At 49.4% G+C, this 19,885-nt stretch overlaps 1 protein-coding gene across 2 annotated transcripts in view; it reads right to left on the bottom strand.

Moving 5' to 3' along the window:
• Positions 1-19,885, bottom strand: part of STEAP3 (STEAP family member 3, metalloreductase) — a 45,381-nt gene that overhangs the window by 14,579 nt on the left and 10,917 nt on the right. Inside the window, exons 1-2 of one of the 2 annotated variants that reach the window (XM_005876473.2) lie at positions 6,978-7,005; positions 13-512 (exon numbers count right to left, since the gene is read on the bottom strand). In XM_005876473.2, coding sequence (XP_005876535.2) covers positions 13-512; positions 6,978-6,990 — 513 coding nt within the window. In that variant the 5' untranslated portion in view covers positions 6,991-7,005. Of the gene's footprint in view, positions 1-12; positions 513-6,977; positions 7,006-19,885 lie in introns of those variants that run through there. The other variant, XM_005876472.2, reaches the window with a different exon arrangement.

The raw sequence follows: 19,885 nt of genomic DNA, 5'->3' as shown, positions 1-19,885 counted from the left end.
CCCCGCACCTACCTGCCTGTTCCCATCCCTTGGGCCAGCCTGCAGGGTCCAGGCAGAGATGACGTTGAAGGCCTTGACCACTGTGCAGGTGGGGAAGAGGGCGGCCAGGTACTCAGCATTGGACTCGCGGTGCTGAAGGTGCTCCTGCTCTGTGGGGTTGCTCACGTCCACCAAGATCTTGCCGGCTAGCTGGCTGCTGAGCCCACACAGCGAGGAGTAGTGTTCCCGGAACACGGCCACAAAGATGACCTCAGAGGAGTCCACTGCCTCCACCTGGAACGCCACTTGTGCTGCCGAGGGGAACAGCCCAGCCGTGCGTTTGGGGTTGCGGCTTCCCACCACCACGCTGAAACCAGAGCGCACCAGGCGTGTGGCCAGGGACCGGGCAAAGTCCCCAGTGCCCAGGATGCCCACTTTGGGGGCCCCACTGGCAGCCTCGGCAAGGCTGGCATCACTGTCCACCAGGCGACGGCTGATCAGCGGCTTGTCCATCTCTCCTGGCGTATTGGTGGCTGGAAGAGAAAACAGGGGCCTGGTCAATGGAGGGCTCCTGGACTGCCCTTCCTGTCAGCTCTGTCTCCTGTTCACTGCCTGGTGGTCAAACATTCACCCAACAGGCCTTCATGAGTGCTAGCGGTGCCAGCTGGAGCCACAAGCTGAGTGAGACCCAGCCCCTCCCTGAGGAGGGCACATGTGCAGGAAGAGGAGGGGGAAGGACCTCTGCCCTCCACCCTTTGTCCTTCCTGCTAAATTATTTCTTTGGGACAAATGCGCAAGAGTGAGAGTGCTGAGTGAGAAGGGTATGGGATTTCCGATACCATGCGAGTCAATGCCATGCTTATTTTCAAAGGAGTATGTGGTGGACAGTGTTACTATCCATAGTGACTGTTTACCCCATCCTCACCATCGCTGGGTGTTATCTGTGATTGCCAGGAAGGGTAGGCATGTTCTTCTGCTCGGCTACATTTTGCATTTCGGAATGGTACCTATGGTGCTCTTCCTTAAGGAGATGGTGAACAGCTTGAAGGCAAGGACCTCATCTTATGTGACTTTGGATCTCACCACTTGTCACAGGGCCAGCGCTCAATATTTGCCGAATGAATGACTGAATACTGAAGTGCTACTCGAAGGGTAAGGGAGGCTGGGTCATGACTTTGAATGGGATCTCCCTCACTGAGCCTGAGGGATGAGTCGACTTGGACGAAACCCTGGACTTGAACCAGGAGTTACCAGGAGTTTATAGTAAATTTATTGGGAAAAATTATATTTGAATTGTTACCAAATTCTAACTGGAATTTGCTATTTCCTTATGCATGAAAGTAAGCAACAAACCACAACTGTATTCATAGTGAGTTTGTCACCCATACTGACCAATGTGACAGCACAAATTTAATTGTAAAAGAGTTTTCCAAATACTGCTTAAACTCATCACTAATTTTAAATCATTGTAAAGAAGAGCACGCAAATATTAGCAGATCTGAAGGGAGAAATAGACAGCAATACAGTTCCCACTTTTGACAATAGATAGATTATCCAGACAGAAAATCAGCATGGACACATTGGACAGCCCTAGCCTCATGTGGACATGGAACATTCCTCAGGACAGATCATATGTTAGGTCACAAAACAAATCTTAACAAATTTAAGAAGGTTGAAATCATATCAAGATTCTTTTCTGACCACAACAGTATGAAACTAGAAATCAATAACAGGAAGTAATCAATAACTGGAAACTTCACAAGTATGTGGAAATTACACAACACACCCTGAACAACCAATGAGTCAAAGAAGAATACAAAGGGAAGGGAAAAAAATATTTTGAAACAAATGAAAATGGAAACCAAAAACTTGTGTAATGCAGCAAAAGCAGTTCTAAGAGGGTTATTAATAGTTTAGTGCCTACATTAAGAAAAAAGTCTCAATCAATTTAACACCTCAAGGAACTAGAAAAGGAACAACAAACTAAGTCCAGAGTTAGCTGAAGAGATAAAAAGATCAGAGTGAAAATAAATGAAATACAGGCTAGAAAAACAGTAGAAAAAAATCAACAAGACTGAGACCTGTTTTTTTAATCTCCAAGGGAGCTGGTTTTCCCTTAGTGTATGACAGTGCAAATGTTACAGGCAGCATAAGCAGAGTGAGACCTGTGTTTGTTTTTAATTGACAAATATTTAGTGAGACTAAAGAAAGAGAGATAAAAAATAAATAAAATAAAAAATAAAAGAGGAGAACCCTAGCCAGTTTGGCTCAGTGCTTAGAGTGTTGGCCTGCAGACTGAAGGGTCGCAGGTTCAAGTCCTTGATCCCTGGCCCAGTCAGGGCTTGTGCAGGAGGCAACCAATCAATGTGTCTCACATCAGTGTTTCTTTCTCTGGGTCTCTGCCCTTCCCCCTTCCACTCTCTCTAAAAATCAATGGGAAAAATATCCTCAGGTGAGGATTAACAAAACAAAATAAAAAATAAATAAATAAACAAATAAATAGAGAAATTACAACTGATACTATAGAAATATAAAGGGTCATAAGAGACTATTACGAACAATTATATGCCAACAATTGGGTAACCCAGAAGAAATGAATGAATTCCTAAAAAAATATACAATCTACCAAGACTGATCATGAAGAAACAGAAAATCTGACAGGCCAATAATGAGTAAGGATATTGAATAAGTAATTTAAAATCTCCCAACAAAGAAAGGGCCCAGGACTGATGTCTTCACTGGTGAATTCTACAAAATATTTAAAGAAGAATTAATGCCAGCCATGGCCTGTTTTGTTCAGTGGTTAGAGCGTCGGCCCTTGGACCCAAGGGTCATGGGTTTGATTCCAGGACAAGGCATGTACCTCGGTTGCAGGTTCCCCAGCCCTGGTAGGGCCATGTGTGGGAAGCAACCAATCAATGTGTTTCTCTCACATCAATGTTTCTCTCTCCCCCTCCCTTCTACTCTTTCTGAAATGGAAAAATATCCTTGAGTGAGGATTAACAAACAAACAAAAAAACAAAAAGAAAACACACAAAAATAATTAATGCCAGTTCTTTTCCAACTCTTCCAAAAAATAAGGACACTGCAAGAAAAGAAAATTACAGGACAACATCTCTGATAAAAAAAAATCCTCAACAAACTTATTAGCAAAAAAATTCAACAGCATATTAAACAATCCTGTACCATGATCAAGTGGGATTTTATCTCTGGCATGCAAGGATGTTTCAACATCTGCAAACCAATAAATGTGAGAACCCCATTAACAGAATTCGGGATAAAAATCATATGACCATCTCAATAGATGCAGAAAAGAGCATTTCTCCTTTCATGATAAAAACTCTTAAGAAAATAGGTATAAAAAGGTATGTACCTCAACATAATAGAAGCCATATACGATAAGTCCACACCTCACACCATACTCAATGATAAAAAGCTTTTACTTTAAGATCAGGAATAAGACAAGGATGCCTACTCTTGCCACTTCTATTCAATACAGTACCAGAAGTTCTAGCCAGAAAAATCAAACAAGAAAAAGAAATAAAAGGCATTCAAATTGAAAAAGAAGGAAAATTATGACTAGTTGCATATGACATGATCTTATATATAGAAAACCCTAAGGACCCCACCAAAAATTTGTTAAAGGTAAAAAACTAATTCAGTTAAGTTGCAGGATACAAAACTCAATGTACAAAAATCAGCTGTAGTTCTAGATACTAATAATGCACTATCTGAAAAAGAAATTTTAAAAAATCTCATTCACAATACCATCAAAAATAAAAAAAATACTTAGGAATAAATTTAAGCAAGGAGGTGAAAGATCTGTACACTGAAAACCATGAAACATTGATGAGAGAAATTGAAAACATAAACACACTAATAAGTGAAAAGATATCCATGTTCATGGATCAGAAGAATATTGTTAAAATGTCCATACTACCCAAAGTGATCTACGAGTTCAAAACACTATTAAAATTCCAATGACATTTTTCACAAATATAGAGAAAATAATCCTAAGATTGTACAAGACTGCAAATAGCTAAAGCAATCTTGAGCAAGAACAAAGCTGGAGGCATCATACTCCCTGGTTTCAAACTATATTACAAAGCTATGGTAATCAAAATACTGGAATAGAAATAGACACATAGACTAATGGAACAGAATAGAGAGCCCAGAAATAAACACACATATAAGGTCAACTAATCTTTGACAAAGGTGCCAAGAATACACAATGGGGAAATGACAGTCTCTTTAATAAATGGTGTTGGGAAAACTGCATATCCTCATGCAGAAGAATGAAATAGAACCTTTGTTTCACACCATATACAAAAATCAGCTGAAAATGGATTAAGGACTTAAATATAAGACCTGAAATTGTATAACTCTTAGAAGAAAACATAGGAAAAATATCCTTGGCATTGGCCTTGATAATGATTTTTTTTTTTGATTTGACACCAAAAGCACAGGCAAACAAAAGTAAAACCAAACAAGTGGGACTACATCAAACTATAAAGTCTTTGCACAGCAAACAATCAACAAAATGAAAAGACAACCTATGGAATGGGAGAAAATATTTGTAAATAAGTTATCTGATAAGCTTATATCTTATACACCCAGTTATATGTATCTGATAATCTCCAAGAAACTTATACAACTCAATAGTCAAAAAAAGAGACAAATAAACGGGCAAAGGACCTGAATATACATTTTTCCAAAGAAGAAATACAAATGGCCAATAGGTCCATGAAAAGATGACCAACATCACTAGTCATTAGGGAAATGTAAATAAAAATTGTTAGAATTATCATCAAAAAGTCAAAAGATAATAAATGTTGGCAGAAATGAGGGAAAAAAGGGAACCTGGTATGCTGTTCATAGGAATGTAAATTAGTGCAGACAATACAGAAACAGTATGGAGGCTCCTCAAAAAATTAAAAATAGAACCATCATATGAGCCAGTAATCCCTCTTCTAGGTATTTATCCAAAAGAAATAGAATCACTATATATCTATATCTATATTTATATCTATATCTATATCTATACCTATATTTAAATATTTTTATTGATTTCAGTGAAGAAGAGAGAGGGAGAGAGAGATAGAAACATCAATGATGAGAGAGAATAACTGATTGGCTGTCTCCTGCAAGCCCCACACTGGGGATTGAGCCCGAAACCTGGGTATGTGCCCTGACCTGGAATCAAACTGTGACTTTCTGATTCATAGGTTGATGCTCAACCACTGAGCCATGCCAGACAGGCCAGAATCACTATTTTGAAGAGAATTCTGCACCCATGTTCATTGCAGCAGTATTCACAGGAGCCAAGATATGGGAACAACTTGAGTATCTGTGGATGGGTGAACAGATGAAGAAGATGTGGTACATGTACACAGTGGAATATTATTCAGCCTTAAAAGAGAAGGAAATCCTGTGGGGCATTATAGCATGTGGCTGACAGGGCGGCCACTGGGCCAGGCGCTGAGGTCAACCATAGCCACACCCGCCACTGCGAGCTGGTGCCTTTCAGCCTCCGTCCCAGGGCCTTTAAATGGGGACTGTAGTTGCACCTTTCCACACGGGTTGCTGTGAGACGAAAGGAGGAAATTCGTGCACAAGCTCAGAGCCCTCTCTTCTGATTGGCGTATGTGCTGATGTGTGCCCAAGCTGTTCTCTGGGGTGCTTCATGGGCAGCGGGCACGTCTCAAAATTCTTTTGCCCTCCCAGTGCCCCGATCAAGGCCTGCTGCTGGTGTAGACTACTTCTGGCTTTGCCCTGGCTCCCAGGTTGTTCTATTTACAGACCTGGGGGAGGGAGATGGGAGGGGATCAAATTGCTGCTGGGTGGGCTGAGGCCCAGCCTACCCACAGACCTGCCCGGCCCCTCCCCCTCCCAAGCTTCCAGCAAAAAGCCAGAGACCCAGGCCTGCAGGAGCTCCAACCGCAGGTCCTACCCCCTCTGGGTCTCTGCCCGGCTCACCAGTCCCCTCCCACTTCCCGGCAGAGGCATGGCAAGGGCTGTTTGTGGCTGGGAGCCACGCCTGGCCCATGGCCTGCCTGCCAGCTCCTGCCAGCTCCCAGGCAGGCCACTAATGGTGGGCAGTCCCCACACGGCCACCCTGCAGCCTCTTCTGCAGGGGCAGCAGACAACCCTCAGGCTGAAGCGGCTGGGCGGGCAGCAGCCACAGAGTGGTCACTGTGGGTGGGGACTGAGGGTAGCTGGCTGTGGCGCCCTGCAGCTAGATGGAGAGAAGGCCTTCGGGCCAAGTGGGGTGCCTCCCCCCCTCCCAGCAGAGGCTGATGGAGCTAATATTTCTGGCCAGGCTGGCCATGGGGAGGAGAGAGGACAGGGCACAGTTCTTGTCCTCATGCGGCCCACAGTTACCTTCAACCTTTATTTTTAAATGCTATCTGGTAGTAAAATTAAATTGGGGGGATACATTCCTATTATTGCTACATTTATGGATAAGTTAAATATATTTAAAATGTATAATTTGTGCACTATAATGTGATATAAAGAGTAAATCAGATAGAAACAAACAGAAATGTAAAGGGATAAGGCTAGAATTTAAATACACATAGAAGCTCTAAGTTTTCTTCATCCCTGGGGACTCCACGCCCATTCTGCAGACCTGTGCCCAAAGACAGTGCCAGGCACAGGAGGAAGTTGAACAAGGCCTCCTGAGAGGAGGGTACTGGCTTCAGAAGGGGGAACTGGGCGGGCTGGCCTGAGCTGAACCTTGAGGGATGTGAGGATGAACCAGGAAAAAGCGCTCCTGGAAGAGGGCCTGTGGCTGGAAAGGGCAGTGCGCAGGGACCCACCAGGGCTCGCCTCCCTGGGGCAGACTGGTGTGTGCCCACGCCAGCACCAGGGCCTCAGCAAAAGCCATAAATGAAAACACAAATTCTTGCACAGACCGTTGTTTAAGCCTAAAAAGTGCAGAGTTGAAAGGAGTAATCTGAGAGGCTGAAACTCTGGGTCCTATCCGATGATTTCCTCACCTGGAGACACCATAAGTCCTCCTCTCTCTAGCCTCAGTTTCCTCATCTGTACCAAAGGAATGCCTACAGCTGCCCAGCTGCCCTCAGTGGGCAGTGAGGGCTGTCCCACCTGGGGCGTTGCTCTGTGGCTGGAGACTTCTCTGAAGTCCTTGCCTGCTGGCTCGCATGCTTGTCCGCCTTCCCACCCTCCTGTCACCTTGGGGAGGGCAGAGGTCGCTGTGTTTGCTCCATGCTGTACCCCTGGCACCCAGCACTGTCCTGGCACATGGTAGGGGTTCCATGAAGGCACACATCTCTGGAACTTACAGCTTCAAAACTCACTCTATCCTTGGGGAACAGAAATCCTTTCAAAATGCAGTGTATCTTTCAAGAGAAGGCAGTTAGATCCTCATCCGAAAGGCAGGCATCACCCAAGCTGAAGAGATGTTCTTGGGTCTTGTCTTCTGTTTTTATGGAACCTGCTTATAGGTTTACATCCTCCCTTGTTGCCAGGACATTTATCACAGCTGTCTGTCTGCCTCTTGCCTTCTCTCCCCCGCTCCCCCGACTTTCTATTGAATTTATTGGGGTGACACCGGTTAACACAATTATGCAAGTTTCAGGTGCACAGTTCTATAATACATCATCTGTACACCAAGCCGGCTTGCCTCTTAAAATCCCCCTCTCCCCACCCAAGTCCTGCTAATTTGCTGTGAACAAGAAATACAGGCAATACACCGTCGAGAAAGTAAAAAGACAACCCACAGAACGGGAGAAAAATTTGGAAAATCATGTATCTGATAAGGGATTTGTTTCTAAATAGATAAAGAACTCTTACAACCAAATATTTAAAAGACAGCCCTGGCTAGGTAGCTCAGTTGGTTGGAGCATTGTTCCGATACAATTTATGTTTTGGGTTCAATCCCCAGTGAGGACACACACAGGAATCAACCAGTGGAAGCATGCCTGGGTGTAACAACAAATCAATGTTTCTCTCTCTCTCTCATCAATGAATAAAAATTAAAAAGAAAGCCTTGCCTCTGTGGCTCAGTGGTTGAGTGTTGACCTATGAACCAGGACAGGAGGTCACGGTTTGATTTCTGGTCAGGGCATATGCCCAGGGTTGTGGGCTCCATCCCTGATCGTGCAGGAGGCAGCCATTCAATGATTTTCTCTCATCATTGATGTTTCTAACTCTCTCTCCCTCTCCCTTCTTCTCTGAAATCAACAAAGATATTTTAAAACTTTTAAACAGAAAGAGGCAAATATTAAAAGGACAAGTAACCTATATAAAAAGGGGCAAAGGACTGGAATAGACACTTCTCCAAAGAAGACATACAAATTGGCAATAAGCACATGAAAAGATGCTCCACAATGCAAATTAAAACCATGTGGCATCACTTCACACCTACTAGGATGCTATAATCAAAAAGAGAAATAATAACAAGCGTTCATAAGAATGTAGAGAAGTCAAAACCTGCATCCACTGCTAGTGGGAATGTCAAGTGGTGCAGCAACTGTGGAAAAGAGTCTGGCGGTGCCTCAAGGGTTAAACAGAGTTTCCGTGTGGCCCAGGAATTCCGCTCCCAGGTATATACCCAAGAGAAATGAAAACATATTTCCACACAAAAATGTGAACATCAACATTCCTAGTAGCGTATTCATAATCCCCCGAACATGCTTTGAGTGAGAACTTCAGGACTCTTCATGGGCTTAATGTGTGGGTTTTGGACATTCATGTTGGTGGTTCTACAATCTTCCGAAGTTATTCCCTAGCTGTTTTCCACATATTTGAGGCTTCTAAGCCCCATGACCTTCAGAAAAGTGAGGCTTACATAATCAACACTATTAACTGTTGTGAGGGAGGTGGTACAATAGGCTAAGCAGGCCTCTCAGCTTCTGAATGGGCCTGCAGCTTTTGCTCGCACAGATACTTCTCTGTACTTCACCTCACGCAAGCAGATAGCCATTCCAGGGCCACATGGGGCGGCTGGCAGAGAAGGGTGCTGAGGTCTGAGACCAGCCCACCCAGCTCCCAGGGTGGGTCAGCAAACAAGGCAGATGAGGTCTGATAAGAGGGTGGGGGAAGGTATCATTTGCCAATTACCCAAGTGGCTGAGGGTTTACAGAGCACACAGTTGCAAAGCTGCTAGGTGGGGCCTTAGGTCCGAGTCATTCCCCTTTCCCCACCCAACTCATCCCCTCTTTAATTAGACAGAGAATCAGCCCCTGAGAGCCAGCTGGCTCCCCACAACGCAGCCACAGGGTGTGGGCTCAGGAAAACGCATGATGAGCTGGATTTACTCAGCAGCAGGCCCCTTGGAAACTGCAACAGAGGCCAGCGAGACCCAGGCTTGGAGGCAGCGGGGTCGAATTGCAGCCCTACACTGATGAGCCGGGGGCCTCGTCAAGTCACTTTACCTCTCTGAGCCTTGGTTTCCTCATCAGTACAAGAGAGTGACGTTGCTGTAATGAGCTATAGTACGATTATATCAGATAAGCCAAGTGCCACTGTCTGAGCCTATTAAGTTCACTCATTTTCATTTTGTTCCTCTTTATCTAGAATTTTTAAAAACCTCTTGTCTGTGTAAAGCAGAAATAGATGCTCCTAAATCAATACATGATGTTCCCTGCTGAATGGAAAAACTGGCTCTAAAATTTTCTAAAAATGTGCGCTGAGATAATGGCCTGGTGGTTCTCACACATTTCCCACCAGGACAATTGAAGACATTGACTTGCTGCCATTTGCGACCCAGGGAGTGGGAAGGGAGGGGCGGTGGGACAGGTAGGGGTTACTCTAGGGCAGTGATGGCGAACCTTTTGAGCTCAGCGTGTCAGCATTTTGAAAAACCCTAACTTAACTCTGGTGCCGTGTCACCTATAGAAATGTTTTAATATTTGCAACCATAGTAAAACAAAGACTTATATTTTTGATATTTATTTTATATATTTAAATGCCATTTAACAAAGAAAAATCAACCCAAAAAAATGAGTTTGTGTGTCACCTCTGACACGTGTGTCATAGGTTTGCCATCACTGCTCTAGGGAGAGGCTAGGCCATGGGCCCCGTGAGGCCTCTAGGGGCAGCTAGTCCCAACATCTGGCTCCTTGCCAAGATGGCCCTCATGCCATGGGGGTCTCCAGGCCACCCGTCCTTGCCAGGACCCCCAGCTCCTGGGCCAAACCCATGCCAGCTGCCTCTCGGCCTCCATCCCTTTGAGAGCAGCCCTTTTCCCGCTGACAGTATTTCATTCTTTCCTGTCTGCCTCCTCCCTGGACTCCAAGCTCCGCCAGGGAGGGATGGAGTCAAACTCACTTGGCACCCCCAGCACTTGGCCCAGCATCTGGCACACACTGGAGTCACCTGGAGGGCTTGTGAAAATGTGTTGCTGGGTTCCATCCCCAGAATCTCTGGTGCTGCTGGTCCCAGGACCACACTCTGAAAACCACTGCAGTAGATGCTCAGTGAAGGTCTGTGCAAGGCGTTGAATGAATGAAATCACTTGCAAGAACCACTCCACATCGCCCTCTTCCTGGGTCCTCACACTCAGGCTCCTCCTAGAGCCCTCCTGACCCCAGGACCCAGCAGCAGTGCTCTCTCCCTGTGCTCCTTTAGGTCTTGAGGGTCAGAGCTGGGTTTTTATGGTGAGAAGGCAGTCAGGATCATGGCAGCCTTGTTGCTGAGCCAATGAGGCCAATGCCACAGGGATGTTCCCATAGCGCCCCCCCGCCCCCCCCCCCTTCCTGTGCATGGGTCGTTAGGCCCACTGCAGGCTGAGGGAGAACAGAGGAGTGGTACGAGGAGACATCATAGATCCTGGGGACCCCAACACCCCAACTAGGGAGATCTTCACCGAAGACCGAGTTTCCCAGATGACCAAGAATTCAGATGGCCTTACTCTACATGCAGGACTCTCACTAACGACGGCTGGGCCTGGAAGAGCTGCTCAGTGGAGCAAGTCAACACCAGCCACTGCCAGCAGAGGCAGGAGGGAGGGCAGTGCTGGCTGGGAAGGGGAAGGAGGAAGGCCCAGTGGTCAGCACCAAGGCCAGGAGCTCCAGGCAGTGAAGATGCTTAAGGCCCATGGTCCCCATGCTGCACAACCCAGGGGCACCATTTACACTGCAATCCCTGTGAATAGTACCACTGGTGCCAGAGGCTAAAGACCAACAAGCAGTTACCATATAAATGCCAGAAGTCCTGTCAGAAGGTTGATGGACTTTGATATTCAGCAGGGCTGAAAATCAGCATAATATTGCCTGCTGCTTGCTGAATGGCTGAAGGCAATCCCCTAACCTGGTAATCCTTTACTGTTGACCAAACTTTACCATTGATATGCCTGTTTGCTTTGCTAAAGGGCAAATGTGTATTCTAGGAAACAAAAAGCGGATGGGTCCGGAGATTCAGATTCAGAGAGCTTCTTCACTAGAGTGAAGCCTCTACCTGGCTCTCCCATGCCTTCTAAATTTTATATTTCTTGTTTAGTGTATCCGTTTGTGTGCAGCCCCTTCTCCAGACCTTGAACCCTAGCTGCAAATAGATGCGGCATTCACAGCCTGTGCAGTTTTAGACAATAGTTGGTCCTGACAATCCTCATCTGAAACATTTCCTCATTCATTATTCCCTGTAGACCTACTGTGTACCCCGCATGGAGCAAGGCACTAGGGCAAAGGCTGGAGACACACTGCAGCAAGGATTGAAGTGCTTGATTAATGGCACGCCCAGTGCTGTTCGAGCCAGTGCGGAGCAGCTGACCTCCACCCAGTGAGGTCAGGGAGTTGGCATGTGGGGGTGGGCATCCCACTCCTTCTGGGCCAGTTAATGCAGCCAGGCTGGAGGCTAGCAGGCGGGGGCAGCTGAATCTGCAGCCTCAGCGCCTGGGTGGGTGGCTTCTTGCTTTCCAGGGACATTTGGAGCCACAAACCCTGGGACCAGATAGGTTCTGTGGGCTGTGGCTGCCCCACCCTCTCACCTAGCCATGGTGTAAGTTTGCAGAATCAGGGCTAGAAGCTCTACTCCCTGCAGGGGAGGGGTGGGTGCAGGGAAAGGGGCAGAGGCAGCCAAGCCACACGGGGCAGCTCCAGGGGCTTCTGCCAAGGAGCTCAGCTGCCTCATGTGGTCTGACTCCAGGCTTGGGGATCCGTGCTGCCCCTGCTTTGCCCAGCTGATGGGCCACCTTTTCCAGGAAGCCTCTGAGGGGGAGAGAGGTCCCCGCTGACGCTCGGTAGCCTCTGGACTCGTAGGGTCTGGAAGTCAGCCTCCAGTCCAACGGCTGGGTGGGGAGGGTCATGTAACTACTTCCCACTCGACCAGCTCTGCCACGTGCCAGCTCCATGCACAACTTCTGCAGGAGTCCCCGGGAGTGCCTCCTGGCTTCCCCCATGGCTTACGCTGCACTGTCACGTTACCATTGACGACACACACTGGTTCACTTGTCTGTCACCCACTGAACTAGGGGTCACTTCTTCCTCATTTCTGTGTCTCTAGCAACCAGCCTGGGCCTGGCACCAAGTGGTGCTCAATTACTGTTTGTAGCTTGAAGGACTCCGCTGCTAGACTGTGGCTGAGGGCAGTGTGCTGTGCGTCGGGCCTTTCTCCCCAGAACCTCGCGGGGGCTCTCCCGTACCCAGTGGTGATTAAATACTGCGAGCTTCTAATCCCTACCGCAGCCTGGCAATATAGTTGGGCCTGGCCAGGCACTTGCCTGTTTGATAGACTTAATAACACAGAAGACAAATAAACGCTGCAAATAAACGGAAGACACAATGGACTCCCGCAGCTCTGACAGAGTGGAAAACCAAACACACACGTGAGGCAGGTCAGTGGTAGCTGGGTACATGGGTACCCGGGTATCCAGGCAAGGAGGCTGCAGGGATGCTGGGTCAGTGGCTCCCCGGCCGGTGGGCTTCTGAGATGAGAGCAGGTAGCAGCCATTCGGAGGAGTCTGCCCAGTCTCCATCTGGCAGGGCGTCCAGGGGCGGGCAAGGCCCAGCTGTGGCCACTGGCAGATGGTCTCCTTGGCCTTTCCCACCAACTCCTTCCTGGCCTCTCAGTGGCCACCACACCCGAGCTTCAGCCTCTTTCCTGCTACGGTCAGAGCCCTAAGCTTTTTTCCTGTCGAGTCCCTTCCCTCCAACTGATGGAGGCCTAGGGCGAGCGGAAGGGCCGCCTCGGCGAAGCTCTCCCCTCTGTGAGGCAGGATTAATCCCTCTCCCCGTCCCCTTTCCCTGAGAGGTCCCTGCCCCCATAATCTCCATTACTCCTTCCCACGTGCTGATGTTAATATTAAAATTAATACCCGTTCATACAATACTTCACATTTCCCAGCCAGGTAAAACGACTAACAGCTTCTGTAAATCCTTCCCACTTTATGGATCTGAAATAATCTAAGCAAAAAGTGGGCCTTTGCTATGCAAATAGAAGCCGCTTTCAGGGAAGTCCCGAGTTCCCCTTCCATGTGGAAACCCTGGGTTTTCCCGGCTCTGAAGTCACCACCCCTACAGCGAGGCAGCGGGCAAGGCACAGCCCAGCAGCCAGCAAGTGGCCGGCACGTGGCGCGTGGGCAGAATTCAGGAGTCACAGAGGATAAGGTTCTGTGAGGCCAGGCCCACATGGGAAGACCCGACGCTGGCTTTGACTTCCATGCTGCAGATGAGAAAATCGAGGCCCAGTTAGGACTTCTTTAAGGCCCCAAAGTTGGCTCTGGCCCTGGTCCCATCCAGGCCCTGCATTCAAGCTTCCTCCAGGCTGGTGAGGGCGGGCGGCTCGTTGCCGTGGCGTAATAGCCGGTCACATGGTCCACACGGGTCTGCTCTTCCTCTTGGCCATCCCTCCCCTTGCTGAGCTGCCTGAACCCACACTTTCTAACCCTCATTCTCAAGCTGCTCTGCAAATCCACCCTCTATCCCCGACTCCACACCCGGCAGCAGGGCCCCAGGCCTCCCCCCTCCCTCTTCGGCCGAGGGGTCAGGAGGCAAGAAGGAGGCTCCACCTGAGTCCTCCTCCCACCCGGTCCCCACAGCTGACCCAAGGGGAGACAGGGTGGAAGATGCTGGTCTTGAATTGGGGCTTAAAAACCGGATTACAGCCACACGCATCTTAATGGGTGCATTTCTACTTTCTCTGTGGGCACGTTCCCTCTCTGATGGACGCTCACAAACATTTTCCTGTTATATTTCTTGTAATACTGCCTGGAATTGTTACTTAGACATCATAAAAAAATCATTATATTTTTAAAAGGAAGGCGGAGACGTTTCTACAAAAGAGGATACAAAAAGCTCAGCACCCACACAAACACACACATATAAGCCAAACCACACACAATGCACATACGTGCAAGTTTGGTCTAACAGAAAAGAGCAGTTTATTACCACACCGCTTTGCAACATAGAAGTGAATGAATAATTTATAGGGCTTTTTACCAACATCGAGATTTTCTAATCATTCTAGAAAAATCCGGTTCGATTACTTACAGCAGCAGTTCTGTGATAAACCAACCCAGAAATGGTTACCAATAAATAGGATTTACAGTTCCCAGTGGGTCTGTCTCCACAGAAATGCAGCAGAGGCATTAACGACTTTTCTCTAACACGCCAGAGCCCTCATGGCTCTCACTCACCGAAGGCGCTGTGTGGTAAATCCTGAACCCTTTACTTTAACAAGGCTCCTGACGGAAGGTTTAGATATTTCCCATTTTATATTGGTAAGAACTTCATTATATTTCCTTCTATGCTGCCAGTCGCAAGTCAGCGGCACCCGAATTGAGCCGCGCAGCTCAGGGCCTTGGGACCCCGAGATGACAGGAAACAGCGAGCAGGCCAGGGGCTGGTGGGGCAGGTGGGAAGGGGCCGCACACTCCCAGGGGGCCATCTGGGATCTGCCCTCATCCACTTACCCACCACAGGCTGGCACAACATCTGGCGACGCAAGGCTCCGAAGCACCAGTCCTGACAACTCCACTGTGACCCAGGCCACCCTTCTTGCCTGCGTCTCCCTCTGGCCTGTGGGCAGCCTGACTAACGTTTGGAAGGTGAGGGACCTCCCAGGGGCTGGGACAGCGGGCGGCTCCCCCTCCGCCTGCACTCCGGCTCCTGGCCACAGGCTGGCGCAGGAGCGGTCGCTGATGATGGGTTACAGAGGGCACTGCACAGCGTTCTGGCTCCACACTTTCTGTTTGGGGAGGGAACCTCACTGATGATAAGTAAGGGCTCAGACTCAAGTCTGTTTGGTCCAGGAACGAAAGAAGGACAGTCAGCAGAACCCAGGGCACATAAAATAAATAAATGTCCTCCAAGCAGGGCAGACTGCCTCACCACAATGTGTGTGTGTGTGTGTGTGTGTGTGTGTGTGTGAGAGAGAGAGAGAGAGAGAGAGAGAGAGAGAGAGAGAGAGAGAGAGAAAGGTGCTTTTATACCTCGGGATACAAAGCCAAACATAATGGCTATAGAAAGTGGCAATTTGCTGAGGAGGTAATTTATTGCAATCACTGTGGCTGTCATAGGCTTAGTGATAATTCTCTCCATATTTTGTGCCAACAAAGGCTTCCTGGCTGTCTTTCTTTGCTGTCACCGTGATGGTGGGGAGAGACCGACAGGCCAGCACTGTCCCAGGGCAGAGCGGGCCCAGGCGCCTGCCCGCTGCTGAGGGCTTTCCCACTGGACTGGAGGCCACGCCCACAGCACAGGGAGGCCAGCGGTTTGGAGGCTTCTCTATCATTAACGCAAATTATGCCAACTTCAGTCTCAGGACAAGTATTCGATTGTTTTCAACTTGTTTGAAAACTGGTGATCTTGGAAAATTGTGGCTCTGAGTAACCCTGGGCATTTGATAACCAGAATATACACCACAGGCTCCAGACAGGTTTCCTCTGTCATTAACAGAACAGGGCCCGCACGGGTGACCGCTGTGGCCAGGGTCGCTCTTCTGCTGGACAGAAGCCTCCTGTGGGCCAAGATGCTTGATCCCCTGGAGTCCAGCGCTGTCCTACATGCAGACTGATGCCGCCTTAGCTCATCTTCCACCCCCTCCTCCGTCCCCTGCCGCTCCCCACTTCTGCCAACACTGCTACCTCTGCCTGGCGTCTTGGCATCCTCCTGGCCATCCAAATCCCCTGCCCCGAAGGGCCTTGGGCAGGTAGGCGCTCCCAGCCCCCGCCGCCCCACTGCAGCTCTCCCCGTCTGAAGTCGGAGAAGCAGCTGTGTTCGTTGGTGGATCTAGTGCAGCCGTGGGCAAACTACGGCCCGTGGGCCGGATCCGGCCTGTTTGAAATGAATAAAACTAAAAAAAAAAAAAGACCGTACCCTTTTATGTAATGATGTTTACTTTGAATTTATATTAGTTCACACAAACACTCCATCCATGCTTTTGTTCCGGCCCCCCGGTCCAGTTTAAGAACCCATTGTGGCCCTCGAGTCAAAAAGTTTGCCCACCCCTGAGTGAGACAGACCTGGGTTTGAATTTGGGTTCGGCCATGTACCAGCCCTGAGACTTGGGCAGGTTACTCCTTCTCTGTCAGGACGATTAAGTAAAACAGTGAACTCGAAAGCCCCCAAAGCCACACCTTAGAACTCTCTTGTTTTCACAGCTGCTGTGCTCTGCTCTGAGCATGCTCACGTTTCAGCTTCCCAATTAGACTCTAAGCTCCAGGAGCGCAGGGAGCTGCGTGCCCGCCACACCTGTCTGCACAGTCCCGCACAGCACGCTCTGCTCACTGGGAGGTCGGCCGATGCCCGCTGGGCCCACAGGCTCAGGCAGGGAACACTCTGCTCCAATCAAAGCTCGGGGGTCTGAGCCCCTTGGAGAACCGTCCTGTCAGGAGCCACACTTCCTCTGAAAGCAAACCCTCCACGTGGTGGGTAGGAGCTCCGAGGGCACCCCCACGGTCCCTGGGGTCGTCCAGGTCAGCTGCGATCTGTCCCTGGGGTTCTCACTGAGCCTTTAGCTGTGCCCTGAGCTCCCAACAATCCTGGGAACCCCATTCCCTTTCCATAGACAGCCAGGCCAGATCAGGATGTTCAAGAAGAGTTGTAGAAGCTATGGGAGGACAGAAAGCAGCTATGCCAGAATTCACAAGAGCAGAGCATGTTCAGGTTTAAAACTCCAGTCTCCAACTTCCCCATTCTGGAAAGCTAGAGGGCAGGGGGAAGCGCCCCAACGCCCGTTACCATCCCCACTGCCCAGGCCGGCACTGTCCTGCCCCTTCCCTTCCAGTGCCAGGTGCCACACATTTTGGCCCGTCTGGAGCCATCTCCATGGACCAGCACAGAGGCCGGGTCTCACCTGCGCTGCTCAGCCCCACCCAGGCTGCAGTTGATTTGCTGAAAATGGTGATGGACCCCCACCCCCACTCGCTGCGTCCAATGCACAACTACTGACCCATGTGCAGGCCTGGTCATCCAGAAAGCCTTGGTACAGGCCCTCGGCCACCACAAACATCAGTTGCTATGGCAACAGGAAGGGTCACTCCATCAGATGTCAGCACACCATCTTTGGGACCTACTGTCTACAGAAACTGGGCGTCCACTCCACCGGGAAGCTTAGTGGGCACATTCGCCAGACCCCACATTACATTCACCTGTGACTGACTTTATAATCTTGGGCGATGTTTTAGTTTAATCTCCTGATCTGATAGCGCCAGGAGGCTTAAAAAATGCACTGTTTGCTTAGATCCCACCTGGCTCTCATGAAGCGGAAGAGGGAGACAAGAATAAGCTGCTGCGTGATTGCAGGACAATTAGTGTCACCTGTTGCATGTTCTGCCAGGTGACAATGGTGATTTATGAGGACACACTGATTGGGAAGAGCTGAGCCCTGGGTTGAAGTGACAATTCAGGAGTTCACAGTCTCGCATAAATCACCTGTCACCCATGGAGCCCTGAGAGCAGCGGGGGGCGGGGGGGGGGGCGGGGACGACAAAAGCTCCAGCTCAGCAGGCAGCTGTCTCTGGTTGTGAATCCTGCCTCGCATCAGCTGGGGACCTGGGCCTCAGTGATGCCGCGCTCCCGCCCTTGTATTTAGAAAAAAGTGGGGGGCGTGGGATTTCACAGGGTCATACATGACAACCGACGCTCATCCTGCCAGAAGTGGGACTCAGCCAGTTCTTGGGGCTCAGTAGACATTTGTTGAATGAATAAATGATGAGACAGAATTTGGACAAGGATATACAGGTAGTGGTTAGGAGTCACACGTTTGAGGTCTAAAGAATGGCTTGGAGTTCCGTGTGTTCTCGGGAAAGTTAAATAGCTGGGAGAACACTATCTATGCCTTAAGAATCGGAAGATTCGAATGTGCTCACACATATAGCATGCTTGGCCCCGGGCCTGGCACGCGGGACGCTGATGTTCAGTGATGAAGATGGAAGCGGTACCGTGGCTCCTGCAGGAGGGTGCATGACGAGGATGTGAAGGGCTGACATGCAGGGGCCTCAGATTGGTAGGAGGTCAAGTTGGACATGAAGGTGGGCCCTGCTGTGGCAGGAAGTGCGACTTCTGTAGTGGAACCTTTGAAAACCACTGCCTCTGGTTTTAAATCCTGGCTCGCATCCCCTGGAATGGGACGGGGTTAGCGAGGGCAGAGTGTGTGGGGGGGAATAGAGGCACTCACCCCTCCAAACCCCAAGAGGGAGGGAAAGAGCCAGCTTGGCCTTAGGCTCTTAAAACTACTTAAACTGGCAAGTGTCTCTGTTTTAAATCGAGGCCCATTCCTGGTGCAGATGCTGGAAAGCGATTTCATGGAGCGCTCAACCTACAGGGCTCAGCCGGCCCCGCCCAGGAAGACCCGGCCACTGTGCTTGGTGGGGAGGGCAGAAAAGGTGGATCCAGCCTCAGGTGGGGCCCAGGGAGCCTGGATGTTACTGCACAGCCTGTTCCCCTACCCCAGCCGACCTGAACACCACCCCAGCCCGCTGAGGGTCTATGAGGAGGAGGCAGGCTTCTCCCAGTGTGGGAGCCTAGGCCAGGACACTGAACAGGGAATCCTGAGGCTGGGCCTGAGGCCAGCTCTGCAACAGAGAAGGGGGCAATGGAGGCCATTCTCTGGGCCTTAGTCACCTTCTCTAGTGAACTGAGGGGTTCAGACTAGGAGAGTGATGAGTCTGGAAGGTCCCCGGGAGGGGGAGGGAGAAAGGGGGAAGTATCTGATATTGCACTCCTAAACTCATTGCCCTTCACATAATTAATCCCCCAGGCAGGCAATATTGTACCCTATTTATATGAATATCAGGTGCAAAGCCCTTAGCAAGGTTTTACAGATGAAGAAACAAGTTCAGGGCTGAGGACTGCCAAGGTCATCACAAGGCAAAGAGCTGTGGGGATTCAGACTTGGGTCCATCTGATCCCAAAGCCAGGAGCCCGTCCCTACAGTCAGTTCAGCTGCTTCACCCCTCTGCCATTGAGGTGCGCAGCTGTGGACTTTGGTCATTCACTTTCACTTTTCAACTACCCGGAGCCCTGCCCAATAACTGATAAATCCAGGGAGGGAAGAGCAATGGGACAAGGACGGATAACATGGACAGGAGAGGAAGCCACATGTTTGGCATCTCCAGGCTGGAGATGTGGTCCCAGTGTGAGCAGGCCAGGTCCCGGGGAGCTCAGCACTGATGGTTCTGAGGCCAGTGCCCACCATTTAAGTTCTCCTTTAGGAAACCTTCTCTAACCGCCCCACCCCCCCAACCCCACTACGTCTGCTCATCCATCAGATACTGATTAAGCACATGCTTCATGCCAGCCCCTCGCAGGCCACTGGGGATGGAGATGGGCATAGAGATCAGTAAAACAGGTCCCAGCTCCCCAGGTGATCCTGACTGGGTGTGGGGCTGGGGGTGCACCCTGCTGATTGGGATTCCCTTGGCTGGGGTGGGACCAGGCACCTGTATTTTTTTAAAGATATATATGTATCTTAAAAAATAAATAAATAAAATATATTGATTATA

This window comes from Myotis brandtii, unplaced genomic scaffold (assembly GCF_000412655.1).
Source record: "Myotis brandtii unplaced genomic scaffold, ASM41265v1 scaffold488, whole genome shotgun sequence".
Taxonomy (NCBI): domain Eukaryota; kingdom Metazoa; phylum Chordata; class Mammalia; order Chiroptera; family Vespertilionidae; genus Myotis; species Myotis brandtii.
The sequence above is the reverse complement of the archived record's forward strand: the minus strand, read 5'-3'. Positions and strand labels throughout refer to the sequence as shown.